General features: G+C 43.1%; 1 protein-coding gene across 2 annotated transcripts in view; it reads left to right on the top strand.

The window, feature by feature from the left end:
* Positions 1–2,096: 2,096 nt before the first annotated feature.
* DNAJC16 (DnaJ heat shock protein family (Hsp40) member C16) overlaps positions 2,097–18,340 on the top strand; it is a 35,619-nt gene continuing 19,375 nt past the window's right edge. The window contains exons 1-4 of one of the 2 annotated variants that reach the window (XM_007459287.1): positions 2,097–2,242; positions 4,075–4,259; positions 8,822–8,888; positions 9,898–10,231. In XM_007459287.1, the coding sequence (XP_007459349.1) occupies positions 4,093–4,259; positions 8,822–8,888; positions 9,898–10,231 (568 nt within the window). In that variant the 5' untranslated portion in view covers positions 2,097–2,242; positions 4,075–4,092. The remainder of the gene's footprint in view (positions 2,243–4,074; positions 4,260–8,821; positions 8,889–9,897; positions 10,232–18,340) is intronic. The other variant, XM_007459288.1, reaches the window with a different exon arrangement.

The raw sequence follows: 18,340 nt of genomic DNA, 5'->3' as shown, positions 1-18,340 counted from the left end.
GGCCCCGCCCCCGCGTTCCGCCCCGCCCCCATCTCCCCACGCCCCTGGGTCCCGCCCCCAGGCACCGCCCTCGAAACCCATCCCCGCGCTACTGCACCGCCCCCCGGCCCCGCCACCTCACTACCTCTAGCCCATCGGCTCCGCCCCCGCGCCCTGCCACGCCCGCAGGGTGCGACCCGCCCCCAGGGCACACCCGCGCGGCTCCGTCAAGGGCCCCTGCCGGGATTCATTACCACTTCGCTTTCGCAGACTCGGAGTGGGTTACTCTTCTAGTAAGAGACTGTCATGACTGGAGCGATGGTCTGTCCCGCCCCATTCGACCCTCTCCTGGGCATGATTCCCCTCTAGCCCCCTGCCCTGCCCCCAGTGAAACCATAAGTCTCCGCCCGGTGCCCAGATATCCTGGTTTAATTTGCCAAACTTGTCTCATGCAACCAAGTCCACCTTATAGGTTTCCCATTCCCCTCTTCCCTCCCTCCCACCCTAGCACCTCCCACAAAGAAAAAAACCGGCAGAAATCTTGTCCTCTGATCAGTTTGTACGGCTCATTTCCTCATTTCAAAAATTGCTCCTATGTCAACTATATTTCAATTTAAAAAAACATTGTGCTATAGCCACTTTACATTGTATTACCTCATTTCTCCCTGACTACAGTCCTACCAGTCCTCCATTTCCCAGATGTAGACGCTGGGGCTGTAGAAAGTGAAGTCACTGTTCAAGATCACAGAGGTAGTAAGTGGCAGAGGCGGGTAGGATTTAAACCCGAGCCCAACTCAAGGTCCACACACAACCGGGAATCCACTTTAGAATGTATTCTCTTGAGCAGTGAAACCTCAGCCCCATTCATTCATTTATTCCCGAATATTTATTGAGATCCTATCTGTGCCAAGGTCTGTAGAGGCACCAAGAATATAGAGACGAACAAAACAGACTTTAAAAGGCCTGCTTTTATTTATTTATTTGAGGCTGTGTCAGGTCTTCGTTGCTGCGCGCGGGCTTTCTCTAGTTGCAGCAAGCAGGAGCTACTCTTTGCTGCAGTGCGCAGGCTTCTCATTTCGGTGGATTCTCTTGTTGCGGAGCACAGGCTCTAGGCGTGCGGGCTCTAGGGCTCATGGGCTTCAGCAGTTGTAGCGCGTGGGCTCAGTAGTTGTGGCTCACGGGCTCTAGCGCGCAGGCTCAGTAGTTGTGATGCATGGTCTTAGTTCTTCCGCGTCGTGTGGGATCTTCCCACACCAGGGATCAAACCTGTGTCCCCTGCATTGGCAGGTGGATTCTTAACCACTGCGCCACCAGGGAAGTCCAAAAAGCCCTGCTTTTAGGTGCTTACATTCCAGTGGGAGGAGACAGATTATAAACAATATAAATAAATAAAAGATACAGTATGTTAGATAGTGATAAATGCAAAAGAGATAAAGACTAAATAAGCAGGGCAGGAGGACATGAAATCTCTTTCTTTATATCCCCAAGGAACCTATGTCATTGGCTCAATGAAAGTTTACCTCACTCACTTGTGCCTCTCCTCCACCGCCCCCACCAGCATCACCATACACATATCCCTTTTCCGTGCTTAGGACAGGACCTGGTACATTCTAGAGTGGAGATCGCTTTTGGGTATATAGGATTAGGAGTCCTGGATTCTAAGCCTTGGGCAAGTCCCTGCCCGTCTCTGGGTCTCAATCTCCCCCATCAGGATACGGTGGAGTTGGACTAGAAACGATCCCTAAGGTCCCTTCCAACTCTGACGCTCTAGGATTCTATGAATAGGGTTAAAGAGAATATAGGGACCAGAGACTGCTTCCCCACCCCAGCAACTGTTGTTAGACAAGGGCCATCTCCTGGTAGAAGTGGAAACTCCTCCCTGGATATGGGAGGTGTTTCGGCATCCCATCATGCATCGCGACTTCGCCTCGCTAGGTGGGACGTTTTAGCCTCTTTGGTCGCCACCATCCTTTTGGATCCAGCCGGAGCGCGAGCCTCGTTCCTATGACAACCGCGCCAGGTCCACGCGCAGACGGCGGGTGGCAAGGGTCAAAACAAATTCTCAAAGTTGAAGCCCTAGAACTGTTCAGTCCGCGCCTTTGGTGCGCCGGGCCTTTAAGTATCACGTGACTGCCCTCCGGCTCGTCCCTCCTCTTTCCCCTCCCCAGGCCCCGGCGAGCGCTGGTGTGGACCGGAGGCTCTCGGCCCCGCGGAGTAACTGGAGCACGGACGTTGCAGCCGGTTAGGACGGTGCCCTTTCCAGGTAACTACTTCCCGGCGTGACGCGCGGAGCCGCAGACGCGGCGGGGCCGGGCGGGCTCAGGGATCTCCCGTCAGTTCCTCCTCGTTCCCAGTCCCTGCTGGGCCCGGGGGGAACCCGGAGCCGATAGGGCCTGGCCCAGGGTTCTCGGGGGCGGCGAGGGATGCGGCTGTCTCCTGGAGGGTTGCGACCTCCGGCGGGAGCTCGAGGCGGGGCTCAGAGCTAACCATGTCTCTGGGACCGGCTGCCTGGTCCGGGGTATACTGCCCGAGGGCGATAGCCTACCTGTTGGGCAGGTTGTTTCCTGCCTTGAGGCCGGCACCGTCGAGCTGTCAGCAAAAGAACACAGCCCCCCGGCACTTGGGCCCTCTAAGTGGAGGCGACTGACACAGTTGAATAAGGCACTGGTTGCACTGCATGGTAGAAAAAACAATGGCAGTAAATACCGCTTATTGGCTGCTGACCCCGTGCTCAGTAAATCCTTTACATACGTTCACCTCCCATTTTGATCCTTTCAAGGTGGTATTATTTACCCCCATTTTATGAAGGAGGACATGAGATTTAGCAAGTTTTAAGTAGTTTGTCCAAGGTCATAAAGTGGTAGAGGACAGGTCCCAATGTTAGTCTGATTCCAGAGTCCATGTGCTTAATTAGTAGCTACATCACCTTCTCAATTTTTAGCGTGCTGTATGTGTTTTGTGAGAGAATAGGTTATAGATTGCCTTTACAGAAAAGAAACTGGTTTGTTTTAGGATTTTATTCAGCAGGCTTGCAGTCCTAAACAGTGGCCATCAGATTAGTCAATTTCTTGAGGATTTAGACTCCCACTTGTCAAAATCCACAATGTTACAGCTTTGCCTCCCTTAAGTAAGATGTCATATTAGATACTTGATCCTTAAAATTTTAGTGATTTGTGAGAAACCAAGATATGGCCCTTGAAAAATCATTGTGTGATATCACAAAGATCATACACCTGGAGTGTAAATGTCCCTGCCGTACAGCACTACCTTGTTCATTTACCAGCCGGGATTATTTCCAAAATCCACAGTGAATTCAGTCACTACACTCACCAGAGCTGGAGCTTTAACATTTGAAGACCATGCCTGGTCTACGATCTTTGCCATTAATCCCCCTTCACGTGGCAAACTAAAATTTTTCTCACCACTTTTTTTTTCATCTGAGGTCTCCATTTGTAATGACAGTATTGCTAGTGATTAAAGAACAGCTTCTTATTTTCTTGTTTGAATGGGCATGGTGAGAAAGATTAGAATTGGGGCACACAAAGTTGTAACTGCAGTTTTTTTAGAGTATTTCACTTTCATTCTTATACTTATTTAACTCCCAAGAGCATCACAACGATCTCATTTTGTAGTTTTGCACATGGTAAATCTTAAGATTTCGTGAATTTGTTTAGCATGTGCTCAGTGAGGTATGCTCTAACCACATATTTTAAGTTTAAACTATTATTGTCAGAATAAGTGAAATAGTGTATTTGAGATGTAGTTGCCTTGATGTCCCTGTGTATGTTTTCCCGCGTTTGCTTATTATTTCTTCTTCTCATTCGTTTTCAGTCATTTCTGAAGCTTTTCTAATAGAAGGATTTTGGAGAGTTGCTGTTCTTATTGCTCATCTCTTCATCTATAATAGTTCTTATTTGTGATATTCAAAGACAGTAGCAAGATTGTTCATTTAAGAAGATGCGGTCAAACAGCTTGGCACTTTTCCTGCAAAATATCTTTTGTTTTGTCTTTCATCTGTATATCTTATACCTTTACCTAGAAAGCAAGACTCCAGATTTCTACCACTAAAACTTACTGCCTCTTCAATCATTTCAGCTCTGGAAAGGAAGAGAAATGGAAGTGAAAAAGTTGAGCATTTCCTGGCAGTTCTTGATAGTTCTGGTTCTGATCCTGCAAATTCTGTCTGCGTTGGATTTTGACCCATACAGAGTCCTAGGGGTCAGCCGAACAGCCAGTCAGGCTGATATTAAAAAGGCTTATAAGAAGCTCGCCCGGGAATGGTAGGTGAAACAAAGAAATAGCAGTTTAAAATAAGCTAAGCAGTTTTAGCAGGAGAATGAAGCCTAAATTATGGTTAGCTTTTATTTGTCTCTGTTTCTGTGTTCATTAAATATATAATATATATTTGTCTAACGTATTTTATGTGGGAGGACTTGTATTCGTGGGATTCTAGAATTTTTAGTGATGAGATCCAAAGCCTCTGTTACTATGAAACCCCCTGTTAGGAATTCTTTGGCTTAAAGAATTGCCTTGATACTGTTCACTTATTTAATGTTAAAGTAAGTAGGAGGAAACTTTAATAAATATATTTTTTAATATATATTATATAAATTATATATATATAGTCAAGAGTGGATAAGCTGCCCTTCCCATGATTCATAAAGTAACTCTTTTTTGTTTTTGTTTTTGTTTTTTTGCAATACGCCTCTCACTGTTGTGGCCCCTCCCATTGTGGAGCACAGGCTCCGGACGCACAGGCTCAGCGGCCATGGCTCACGGGCCCACCCGCTCCGCAGCATGTGGGATCTTCCCGGACCGGGGCACAAACCCGTGTCCCCTGCATCGGCAGGCGGACTCTCAACCACTGCGCCACCAGGGAAGCCCCATAAAGTAACTCTTTATGAGTGCCATTGCTAAAGGGAACACTATCCAGTCCTATTGTCTAGGTTATTAATTTTTAAGCCTTCAAAAAAATTTTATAGTAAGAGCTTTTTGCCCTCAATTTAGTAAGAATATTCAGGAACTGAGTACATTACTTTAAAAAATATCACATAGAAAAATCAATTTTACCTGTAGACATTGGGGAATAAGCAAGTGTTTGTTATTTAGCAGGATAGCAATAAATTTAAACCTTATTTTGGACAAACATCATCGGTTTCTTCCACCAATTCCTTGGACATGACACAGTAGAAGCGCTAGATTATATAGCTGGAGGGGAGCAGCAGGAGGAGGAAGGGATGGTGAGGACACAGGCGGCTAAAGCTGGGTGGACCAACCAGAAGTAAGGAAAGGAAGTTTGGGATGGGAGCCATCATCAAGTACCTACTGCATGCTAGGCTCCAGGTTCTATGCTGTTTATCTCATTTAAACCTTATAATTACCCTTTGAGGGCAGATATTGCTGTCCCTGTTTTTCAGGTGAGGCACTAGGCTCATGGTTGGTAAGTCTGTATTACCTGTGGGTTCCATAGGTTGACCTTCTGCACCAGCAGGTAGTTTATTGCTGTTTTCTTTTTTTTTTTTTTTACGGTACGCGGGCCTCTCACTGTTGTGGCCTCTCCCGTTGCGGAGCACAGGCTCCGGATGCGCAGGCCCAGCGGCCATGGCTCACAGGCCCAGCCGCTCCACGGCATGTGGGATCTTCCCGGACCGGGGCACGAACCCGTGTCCCCTGCATCAGCAGGCGGACTCTCAACCACTGCGCCACCAGGGAAGCCCTGCTGTTTTCTTTTTTAACCACTTACCCATCTGGGCAGAAGCAAGAGTGAATGGCTTAGTGTCTGGGTGGGTAGGAAGTTATGCAGGAGCAAAGCTGCCACGTGCAGATGACACTGCAAGCTGTGCATGACTCTGCCTGACACCATTTTTCTTCAGTGAGAGATGCGTCTGAGTATTCAGTTGGTTGCAGTAAAGGTGAAAGATAGTTTAAAATATACTTTTGAATGTTTTGAATATGTAACTATCTTAGACCATATATTCATATCATGAGGAACCCAGAATTGGTTACTAAAAACACAATCTCTGATTATGCATGGCCTCTTTCCAGGGACTCTACAGGAAAGTTGCTTTTTTTTCTACATCATTTCAGACTCTTGCTTCTTTGTATTTAAAGCAAAATACATAAATCTGCAATTCATAAGGTAACAACATTCTTTTAAACACAGTGTGGCCTTTGAATTAATTCACAAGGTAGCAATATTCTTTTGGACAGGATATGGCCTTTGACAAAACTTGAAAGCAGAAATGATAGCTTGGTTATTTGGGCTCTATTAAAATGTACAGCGTTGACTTCTCTATCTTCCAGAGCCAAAAAGGGTGTTATGATATTAATTAAAGAAATCATATGCTTCTCCTCCTTAATTAGAGTCTCTCTAGGCATAATATGTCACCATAGAAAGTCTAAAATTTGATCCAATGAAAGTCTAAAATTTTACTTTACCTTTGTATTTTCTGCTGTTTTGGCTATGGCAGCATTTTATCAATGAAACAGTTTGTTTCATTTCATAATGGTTTCATATACAGTTGGCCCTTGAACAACATGGGTTTAAACTGTGCAGTTCAGTTGAGCCCCATGTTGTTCAAGGGTCAGCTGTACACTGAAAATAGCAGTTTCCCAGTTTGACTTTTCAGAATGAGCTAGCACAGTGGGGAATGGTTAATTATCGAATTGGATTTGTAACCTTCCTCTGCTGGTTTACCACTTAATAGTATTTCTTACATCGCTCAAGAGTTTTCCCTTTGCTTGGTGAAACCTCTGGTCGGTTTTTTTTGAGAGTTTTATTTGGCAAGAAGTTTTGGGACTTCAAGCCCAGGAGGCAGCATCTCAAGTAATCCTGAGAGAACTGCTCCGAGGAGGCGATGTGGGGAGCTAGGATATATAGAGGTTTTGCAACAAAGGGCAGGTAGTCCAGAAACCATATTAAATTACTTTTTATCTCAGAAAAACTGTTTCTCTCCCAATAATTAAGTTTTATTATAGGTACTTTTCTTTTGTCATCTACACCGGCAGAATAACTCCTCCCACCCCAAGAAAAAGGCATCATAAAATTTGATTTGAAGCAAATGGGTATAATGTAGTCATTCACCTCAACAGTAATTGATTTGTCTGATACTTTCCTATATTACTTTTTCTACCTTCGTTTTTTTTCCCTTAAAGGTAGTGTTAGACAGCCAGTTGATACCAAGTACAGTATTTTCTTCACTTTGAAATTTAAAGGGTGTGTATAATATTGTAGTCTGTGAAATGTTTCATGTACACTGAAAATAGCATTAGATGGTACTTTCCTAGAGCTGAATTTATCCTTTTCTAAATGTTTTCAACTTTGTGGTATCTTCCTATAATAAGGAAAATATTCCTTATAAGCTACAACCGTCTTATGGTATCCTCCTTGTTCTTGGGCCTTGGTTTCCTCTGTTTCAGGATCTGTGGTTTTAACCCAGGTCTCAATAGTCTGTCTTTGGTTCAGTCTCCTTAAAAGCTCCTTCCTACCCTTCCCTTCTTCCCCTACAGAGTTCTGTATGTTAAATCTTCATTTGTGCAATTGCATAATTTTTATCTTCTCAACCTTTGGCCTAAGTTTGAACATTGAAAGCACTGTTTTTTTTCCCAGTCATCCAGAAACATACTTTGGAACCACCATCTTGTTTCCTTAAGTCATTATTTTCATTGACATCTAGCTGAGATTTTTTCCCTACTAATATTCGTAACAGGATTAAATATTTAAGGGAGGAATGATGTCTAAATTCAACAGCCAATAATTTGAAGGTTTTTTATTTTTAGAGAAGTCAGAATATTGGTATAATTCATTCAAACATGTTCCTGCTAGAATAAGTTGGTCAAGTTGTAAATTTTTTTTATTCCGATGTACTTGGTGCTGTTTTTAGTAGTCATTTGCTTCCCAGTGGATTGTTTCTTTCCAGAACCTTTGCTAGAGGAAATGTACTAGAAGTTAGCAGGAGTGATTACAAAAAAATAAGCTCTGTAATAGAATCTCTTAATAAAATGAACATTGAAAAATCAGTTGGTATAAAGCACTGATTTAGATCTTAAGCGGTTCTAAGGAAATAAAACCCAGCCCCTACTTTCCAAAACTTTAGAATCCCCAAAGCTGAAATTGGTACCAATACAAGATTACAGAATAATATATGGCAGCAAGATGGATACAGTTAATTGCCAGCTGTGTATAATAGCAAATATTAGTTCCAATATTAGTTGAAATCACTTTGTATAAACTAGATTTTTCTCACATTTTAAAACATGTGGCCTTGTAATTATTATCCATTTGTAAGTAGGCAGTCAGGCAGGTGGGATAACCAGGGGAATAGTGAAAACTAAAATGTTCTAATTTGAACATCAGCAGCAAGATACCATTTGGAACATGGTTGTTACTAAACAAATTCATGGAATATCCTAAAAACTGTTTGCTTTGTCTACCTGAGTTGTCAGAAGAAATACCTACATAGATACCATTCTAACATTGGGATGAAATGCTGCCATCCTGGGAAAAGAAGTTGGTTCTTAGGGATAAGTGACTTGACCCTTGAGCTCCAGCAGTGTTTGGGGGCAGTGTAAAGATAGATAACATATCCCACCCTTCCTCAGTGAGAGCCTGGAGCGCTATCTGGTGCTTTGAAAATGTGCCCAGCTGAAGCGCTTTGGGAAGAAATTGCCTGTTTCACAGTTTATTTACTGTAGTCACGTGAAGCAACTAATTGCTTCTCCCATTTTAAAGAAACTGTCCTAACAAAATGCCCTTCCATTTGCCTCTGTGTATACAAAGATGTTAATTGACCATGTATAGAACATTAAATCCATCCTCACTGCCTGCCCATTTGTGTTTCAGGCATCCTGACAAAAACAAAGATCCTGGAGCAGAAGACAAGTTCATTCAAATTAGCAAAGCTTACGAGGTATCGTGTCAAACTTTGTGATGTATCTTTTAGCTCTTATAAAATATATCTTAGGTGATCAGTTTTGTAAAGTCCTCTCGGAGAGGGCCTGCTCCCCATGCCCTTGACCCCGTTTCTAGGTGATGGTAGAGACGACATATTTGGCCACATCCAGTATGTTGAAACTAGTACCTGAACACTCAGCTCTTAGGAAAACTGGCCTATTTTAAAGGCTTTAATTGGAATTTTAGAGTCACCCTGAACGTATGTCTCTATTTCCTTATATTACATGCTCACTTTGGTAACACATATACTAGAAACTTATATTAAAGAATCACAGAACAATTTGCCTCTATTTATTAAAGTGAGTTAATGTTACAAATACATTTAAACACAACGTTTTTAACAGTTTTCCAACATATGAGGTTAAGTAAGTTGGTCTGGAATATGCAGGAAAGATAAGTCCATGGCTTCCTGATTTGTGTAGGGTAATGTTCTTCCACAGACAGTGCTTGGCTTATAGAATGATGCTTCATCCTAAAACAGGTTCTTGAATTTTAGACTTCAAAGTTACTTCTAAGTAAGACAAAGTCAGCTAACATACATCACAGAATTCAATCCTGTGGCTACTTTTTGGTGTTCACAGCTTTCCATACCTTCGTTTGAATGACTCCAACCTAGATGATATGACTGAGTCAACGTTCTCGAGGTTGAGCCCTAGCGATCAAAGTTATATTTTCTTTGCTTTATTGACGTGTTTAGTAATGTGATAGCTCAGAATCTTTAAAGCCAAGATGATCATGAGTAGCTACACAACTGAAGTATTTTGTTTCTGAAATACTTAATTCTTCTATTAAGAGAAGTGTTTCATGGTATATTGAGTGATTGTGTTTAAAACATCTAATTGTGTTGTATCTTTACATTTACTTTTTTCCTATGTCTTCCAAGTTGCTTACAGGAAAGTCCTTTAGATAATCTTTTTTTTCTTCGTTTCCCGGATTTCTTATTTTTTTTTTCCCTTTCTTTATAGATTCTTTCCAATGAAGAAAAGAGATCACATTATGACCACTACGGAGATGCCGGGGAGAACCAGGGCCACCAGAAGCAGCAGCGAGAGTATCGCTTCCGCCATTTCCATGAGAATTTTTATTTTGACGAACCGTTTTTTCACTTCCCTTTTAATTCTGAGCGGCGAGACTCAATTGATGAAAAGTATTTATTGCACTTTTCACATTATGTGAACGAAGTGGTTCCAGATAGCTTCAAGAAACCCTACCTCGTTAAGATCACCTCAGATTGGTGCTTTAGCTGTATCCATATTGAGCCTGTTTGGAAGGAGGCAGTTGAAGAGCTGGAAGGGTTGGGTAAGATCATTTTATTCCTTGGAAGATGTTGGTATAGGAGAAGGTGACTTTTACGTCTCTTGAATTTTGGGGGATATTTGGGAGAAGCAACAGTTAATGTGACTTCTCTTCCCAAATTCATGGTGACTGGTGTCTTCCTGGGGACACATTTGCAGAGAGGGGAAATGTGTAAGCCACTTTCATCAACTTAGCGTTACTAACTTGAAGCTTTAGCTATATAGTCTGCTAACATCTAGTTGAGGGCCTAATACAGAGGAAAAACTTAAAAATTATTGGTTGAACAAAGCAGCCCTCGAGCACCAGTTTTAATGCTGGTAGGATCTGCAGGTTATCCTTATGGTGTTTGTGATTTCACTCTGTGTATTAATTTGCTAGGGCAGCCATAACAAAATACCACGGACAGGGTGGCTTAAACAGCAGAAATATATTTTCTCATAGTTCTCAAGGTTAGAAGTCCAAGATCAAGGTGTGGACAGGTTTGGTTTCTTGTGAAGCTTCTCTCCTTGGCTTGCAGATGGCCACCTTCTCCCTGTGTGTTCACATGGTCGTCTCTATGTATGTGTCTGGGTCTGGTGTATCACACTCTTTCTGTGACCCTAACAACCCCATTTTAACTTAATTACCTCTTTAAAGGCCGTATCTCCAAATATAATCACACTCTGAAGTACTGGAGATTAGAGCTTCAACCTATGCGTTCTGGGGGCATACAATTCAGCCTATAACCCACAGTATTCTAATGGTTATAGATTACCACTCTCAATCACAGATTAGCCTTCCCTTTGTTCATAGGCACCACTTAGCGCCAGGAAAATTTTAGTGATCCAGGAAGGATATTTATTTTAATAATTCCTAAAAGTTGGAATTACTGAATTAAATGTGTGTGTGTGTGTGTGTGTGTGTGTGTGTGTGTATGTGTTTTATAGGCATTAGCAGACCTATTGAGTAACTAAAAAGGGACAAACTCAACCACGGGGGCTGAGGGGCCTGGATTTCTCTGGAGAGTGTGCACCACTGAAAGCCATCAGTTCACTTATTCTAAAACAGAAATTTCAGCCTGTTGTCCAGAGGCACTCAGGTACTCAGATTTGCCAGAATGCCTTCCTAAGATGTAATCAAGTTCTTGGAAGACAAGGGAGTAAGTTTAGCACATTGTCTCACGTGTGGCGGGCAGTCAGCAGATGCTTTCTGTGGCATCTGATGAACGAATGAGAGGCCGAGGTGAGGCGGAAGCCACCGGGTTGGACGGCTTCTTCATCACACAGCACAGCTGCACTTTGTGCCATGCCAGGTGGTGTGTGCTGAAAATCATTTAACCTCTTCAGTCTAGGACCTGACATTAAAACCCCATAGCAGGGCTTCCCTGGTGGCGCAGTGGTTGGGAGTCCGCCTGCCGATGCAGGGGACACGGGGTCGTGCCCCGGTCCAGGAAGATCCCACATGCTGCGGAGCGGCTGGGCCCGCGAGCCATGGCCGCTGAGCCTGCGCGTCCGGAGCCTGTGCTCCGCGACAGGAGAGGCCACAACGGTGAGAGGCCCGCGTACCGGAAAAAAAAAAAAACAAAAAACCCATAGCAGAACGTAAACATTGACCCAGTGCATAATTTAGAACGGTAATGCATTTACGCCAAGGTCAGATCAGAGCCGACAGGCAAACATACATGACGTGAGGCAACATAGCACAGTGGTCAGCTGTTATGAACACATCTTGGAGTCAGTCAGACCAGTTTTCAGATCTCAGCTGTATCATTTACTACTTTGTGTCCTTGGACAAATTACTTAGCCTAAGTTTCTTCAGCTCTAAAATGGGGTTATGATGTCAAACCAACAGGATTGTTATGAATATTAAATGAGAAAAAAATGTGTTTTAAGTGCCTGATATATATGAAGTACTTAATAAATGAACCTTAGAGAATTTCTGGTTAACGGGGTTTTCTGGTTTTACCAAACTAAAATTTTTGAAAGCACCTATTTTGTAAATTCCTTTTAAAAATCTTTCTCAAATGTTAGTTTTCTTCAGCTCATAAACTGTCAAGCACTGACCTTTGCCTTATTTTTAGCTAAAGATGATTAGATGATTAGAAGCTGGCTGGACAGGAAATGGAGGAGTAACATTCAGGCAAGAGGGAACAGTGCAGGCAGGGCAACAAAGAGCATCCTCAGAAGAGCCAGCAGCAAGGTGTGACTTGAGTGCAGGTGAGAGTGGAGGAAGCAGGAAGAGCATGCTGGGAGCCAGGTGGTAAGGATCCTTGAAGTCCAGGCTAAGGAAGCTGGACTTTATTGTATAGTACGTAGTAAAGCCAAGAGTGATCTAATCAGGTCTGTGCTTTAGAAAGCTAACTGTTCAAGCTGCGCGAAGGACAAATTAAAGAACGTGAGAATAAAGGCAGGGAGGTTACCAGTCCTGGCAAGACAGCAACCATTGGCCTGAGCTTGGGCAGTAGGAACAGAGAGGGGACAAGTGTCGGATATTTCAGGGGCAGGATCGTGAAGGGACCTGGCACCTGAGGACCATTTAAATGGGAGAAATGAGGAAAAGAGAGGGGGTCAAGATTGACTCTGCATTCTGACTTGAGCAACTGGATGGGCAGGAAATACAGAGAAGAGTTGAATTGGGGAGAAGTGATTCTAAATAATGACCGTGGTTTGGACATACCAAGTGCAATGACATGACAATAATAATATAAGCATAATAATAATAGCTTATATTTATTGACAGGTTACTGTATGCCAAGCACTAATGTGAGTATCAACTCATAAACAGCTCCTTGAGGCAGCTGCTGTTGTCATCCCGCTTTTATAGAGACTTGGCTCATATTGGTACCTTGTCCAAGGTCCCACAGTTGGTATTTGGCAGAGCTGGGATTCAAACCCAGGGAGTCTGGCTCTATAATCCACGTGGAGAACACGATGCCCTGCTGCCTTTCAGGGTCCTTAAATCTGTGATGATTAAAGTTCCTGCCATCCTTTGGGGTTGCTGTGCTGTATAATCCTGATAGGTCAGAACTCAAAATGACAAGGATGGAATAAGATGGATTTAGATCCATAGAAGCAATGTTTATAGGAATTTAGTCTGTTCCCCCACCTCACCCCCCAAGTCTCCTCGAAAGCAGGTTTTGACTAAATGTATTAAATTAGTTTGGTTTTCCTCTTTGGAACATTCGGATTTGTTGAAGATTCCTGACAGTCACGTTCCACTTGGAATGTTAGATGACATTGAGATGAGATATCCATGTATCCATGTATCCATGGCCAGTATCCATGGCCGCTCCCTGTCCGAGCAAGGCAGCATTATCCTTTAAGACAGTTACTGTAGAAAATGTTTCTATTCTGAGTTGACAGAAAGAGCGGACAATCTTAAAGATTAGCTGGGTGGTCTGGGGAAGCCTGGGCATTATCTCAGAATAACATAAAATGCTGAATTGCAGTAAATGAAGGAAATGGAACAGTTCCACCCAGAGGAGAAATGTTGTAGCTATTTAGATGGAATCTACGGTCATGCAGTTTGGTAATAACTAGTGTGCAAAAGCATCCAGCATTTATAGACAACGATGCAGTGGAGGAGTGGAGGAGGGTCCAGAAATAGTCAGCACTGCCCCTGACCTTGAGGAGCTTACTGTTAATTGAAGAGGAAATAGGTACCTGGAAAATTCACACCAACCTCACATTCGCAAGTACAGAATAATATAGTACTACAGGAATAAGTAGAAGGTGATAAGGAATTCATTGCATGTTCTTATTTAAAACTTTTTTCTTGGGAGTTCCCTGGCAGTCCAGTGGTTAGGACTCAGTGCTTTCACTCCCATGGCCTGGGTTCAATCTGGTCCGGGAACTAAGATCCCGCAAGCTGCGTGACATGACCAAAAAAAAAAAAAGAACTTTTTTCTTAATGGACCAAGTACCATATTAAACACTAAAGTAAATATTATAACTTTTTTTTTTAGCATTTTACTTATTTTTCATTGTGCTAAATGCTTTGTATGGATTGTCTTTATCCCCAGAGTAACCCAGCGAGGGAGGGACTATTATTATCCCTATTTTACAGATGAGGAAACTGAGGCCCAGGAAGGTTAAGGAACAACTGAGGTCACACTGTTGATAAGCAGCAGTGTTGGGATATGGACCCAGAAGTCTAACTCCAGAGTTCAGTCTTAACCGCTGTGCTGCACTGCTCAGAAACAAGTAAAACCTGGTCCTCGCACCCAGGAAACTCAACTAAGAGACACACCTGAATCATCGCAGCACACTCAGTGCTCGCTGGGAGCTGCAGACAGTTACCAGGGCGTCAAGGAGGTTGCGTGTCTTGAAATCAGATATCATTTTAGGGAAACCCAATTTGGATGATCATGTAGTGTTTATCCACCATGACTTCTTATTTTGAAAGAAAGAATAATTCAAGGAATTATTCCTAAAAATAGCTAAGTGTATAACAACTTCATACTGTGTAGGAAAACGGTCTGCCTAGATACTAGTTAAAAGTATTTTTTTTTCCTCCTGAAGCTCTGTGTTCTTGATTTTGTGTTGTTTCACATCATTTTGCATCTTAGTAGTTTGTTTATTAACAGGTTTGTATTTAGCCAGATTTGACAGTGCCATGTTCCTTGAGTTGGCTCTGTACCATCCCTTAAGGCATATGGAAAAGTTGAAAGAAAGATGAATATGTGTATGCGACAGAGGGGAAAATGAAAGAATTTCCCTAAAAGACGTGATACACGTTTAGGATTGCATAATGAAAGCAAATATAATTTGACACCTCAAAAGAGAGCTCTTTAGTACTTTACAGAAAGAACACCCTCTTACAAACTCAAAAAGAGAAGATATTTGTATTTTTAATTCCCCGGGATCTGCAAATTAGCCCGAAACATTGATCCGTAGAAAAATCAAATGTTTCTGAAAACGGTAACACACTTTGCCTTTCTTTTAAATTTGCTACTCAAGTTCGTGTGGATTCTGGTGTGTCCTTGTTATCCAGCCAGGTTTTGCTGAATCAGGATGAGAATAGGAGAACTGTACTTGCTGAGCTCGCTTTATGAACCCGGAACTTTGGAGTGTAGAGAGTTTCAAGGCAGAGGAGGAGACGATAGAAATTGTGTTGTCCACTGTGACTCAGAGACCCTAAGTCACCACCAGTCATAGTGGTCATTTCCCAGCCTGAGTCTTAGGGAGAAAACAGTGCTGTCGACTTTTCTGACTCTTCCTTCCCAGCTTGGATGGAGGGAGAGGAAGGGATTAGTTAGGTCTGGACTTTAAGGAATTTCGGTATTCTTATTATAATCTTAAGTATCTTTTCAAGAGGAAAAATACCACAAATTTAAACACCAAATATGTATCATTCTTTATGCTATTCTAATTCGTGTGATAGTCGATCTATAGGAAAGAAGTAACATTCCTTCAGAGTTTAGAAATCGGATTATAATATTAAGAATCGAAGTCCTTTGTAGAAATGATCCAAGGAATAGCGTTTTATAGACTGAGAAATGCTTATGTTTGATGAAGGTGATGTAGGTAATTCCAAGGGCTCAGTGGTAATTTTAAGTAAAATAAATGAAACCAATCACTTGTATTCTGTTTTAACTAGAAAAAAGCTATATTGATGGGAGCATAGTGAGAGTGTAACATTGTTTATCCCACTCCACACAAGGAAGGGAGAGAGTCTCATGGAGGTGAACATTCCACTCATGTAAGAGACAAGTCTCTAGATCAGACTTCACACGATCTGGATGAAATAATACTTAATAATAAGAGTTGTAATTAATTAGGCGCCCACTATATTCCAGGCTCTGGGCTAGGCTCATGTTTATATTATGCCATTTAGTCCTCACAACAATTTATCTCCATTTTACAAATAAGGAAACTGAGGCTCAGAGAGGTTAAATGACTTGCCTAAGGTGGCACAGCTAATGGGTAGCAGAGCTGGAATTTGAATCTGGATCTGACTTTGAATACTTTATTCATTTACTTGTTTTTAAAAAACTGAGTGCCCGGAACTATTCTAGATATTAAGGATACAGCAGTAAACCAAATAGCCCCAAACCCCTACATTCATAGAGCTTCTATATTCTAGTGAAGAGAGACAAACAAACAAACAAAATATACAGCCCGCCAGATGGTGGTAGAGTGTGATAAAAAAGGCCGGGTGCTGGGGAATGCCGGGGTGAGAGGCTTCAGTTTTAAATCAGGCAGATGAGGACGGGCTCACTGAGAAGGTGGCCCGTAGGGGGCAAGAGAACGAGCTTCCGGAATATCTGAGGGAAGAGTGGGGGGGAACAACAAGCGCAAAAGGTCTCTTCAGTTTCCTTTGCTCTCCCAAGTCTCCTGCATCCCTTGTCCAGATTCTGGGCCCACCAGCCACCATTCTAATTACTGATTCTAGTCCCAAAGTCTGGTAGAGGGCACTGCTGAATGATGCAGTTACTGGGAAGGCATATTCCCCAGGATCAGTTAAATACAGTGGCTTCTGGCCTATGTAGCAATCCCTGGTAAGGTCATTGATGGTGGGTCCGTCTCTAGGAAATTGATCCCTCCAGCATTGAGAGCGGAGGGTGGAAGAGGGTACTGGAGACAGGAAGGAGCCAGGCTTTGCAGTCGGCTGGGCCTGGGTTCAAATCTTGGTCCTACTGCACACTAACTGTGATGCCGGCTAGGTTGGCTCAGCCTCTCCAAGCACCAGCTTCCTCATCCATGAAGATGACAATACTTAACCACTCAGGGGGTTTGTGGGTGTGAAAAGTGATAACGGATATAAAGCTGTAGGCATGCTGCCTATCTTAGAAAGGGCTCAAGACACGTTGATTCCCCCCTTGGGCCTTTGTTGTGTGCCCACTTGACCTTGCTAGGTGACGTCTCTTCTCGCTTTACATGAGACGGGGTCTCTCAGGTATGTGCCTGCTATGTTCTCGTTCTTTCTCCTGCTCACACAATCTTAGGTGCACTTTCATTTACTGACATTATTCTGTGGTTATTTTTAATGCCTCTAGTGTGATAGAATAGTGTACTAGACTTGACTCTAGAACATCAAGTTGGGATTCTTTTTCTGCAATTTTATCACCTCTGCAAACTGGGATAAGTCAGTTCACCTCTCCAAGTCTCTTCATCTGTAAAATGAGGGGAGTGGACTATGTGATGTCTGAGGTGCCTCCTTTCCTGCCCTTGAGATACTCACAGTCAGGTGGCCAGCAGATAGATTTGTTTAGCCTACTCAGCAATTTTAAAGTATTAAGTTTGCAGTCGCTGCCATTTACTCAGCAATTCCATTTGGGGGATTTATCAGTTAAGAAGTTATCACACAAGTACACAAAGATGTGTATACAGAGATGTACAAGGATGTCTGTCAAAACATACCTTATGATAGTGAAAGCCAGAAGCCATTTCAATGTGCAGCAGTAAAGAATGGGTTAAAGAGATTGATGGTCCAGTTTCAGTGATGAGTTCCTACTGTGTGCCAAGCTCTGTTCTGGTGCTTGGAGTACATCAGAGGACTAAACAGACCCCTGCCTTCAAACAGCTTACATTCTAACAGGGGAAGACAGACAATAAAAAATCCACGGAATGAGGAACTTGGGTGGTGTGTTAGAAGATGGTAAGTGCTATGGAAAAGGGAAAGTGAGAGAATTGAAGGGGATCCTGAGTGTGGGGAGGGCAGTTTTAAATACAGGAGTCAGGTCGTCCTCATTGAGAAGGACCTGCAGTTGGTGAAGGAGCCAGCTACACAGATGTCAGGAGGTACACCAGCCAACACCGAGGCCCAAAGGCAGGAACGAACGTGCCTGTGTGTTTAAAGGACAGGGATGCTGGGGGCTAGAGCAAGTGAGCCTGAGGAATGGGAGAGGAAGGGGACCGGGGGCCAGGGGCCAAATCACAGAGGTCTTGTCGGCCTTTGTGAAGATTGTGGTTTTATTCTGAGTTAAAATGGGGAGGCTTTGCCAGATTTGGGCAGAGGAGAGGAGCGACATGATCCATTGTTTATGTTTTAGAAGGGACAGTCTGGCTACCGTGTTGAGGACAGACAGTAGGGGGACAAGGAGAAACACGACACCATTGAAGTTATTGCAGCAACTCAGGGGAGAGAGATGAAGATGCATAGGAGACGAGGTACAATGGAAGTGGAGAAAAA

This window comes from Lipotes vexillifer, unplaced genomic scaffold (genome assembly GCF_000442215.2).
Source record: "Lipotes vexillifer unplaced genomic scaffold, Lipotes_vexillifer_v1.1 scaffold496, whole genome shotgun sequence".
Taxonomy (NCBI): domain Eukaryota; kingdom Metazoa; phylum Chordata; class Mammalia; order Artiodactyla; family Lipotidae; genus Lipotes; species Lipotes vexillifer.
Note: the sequence above shows the minus strand (reverse complement) of the source record. Positions and strands in the feature narration are given on the sequence as shown.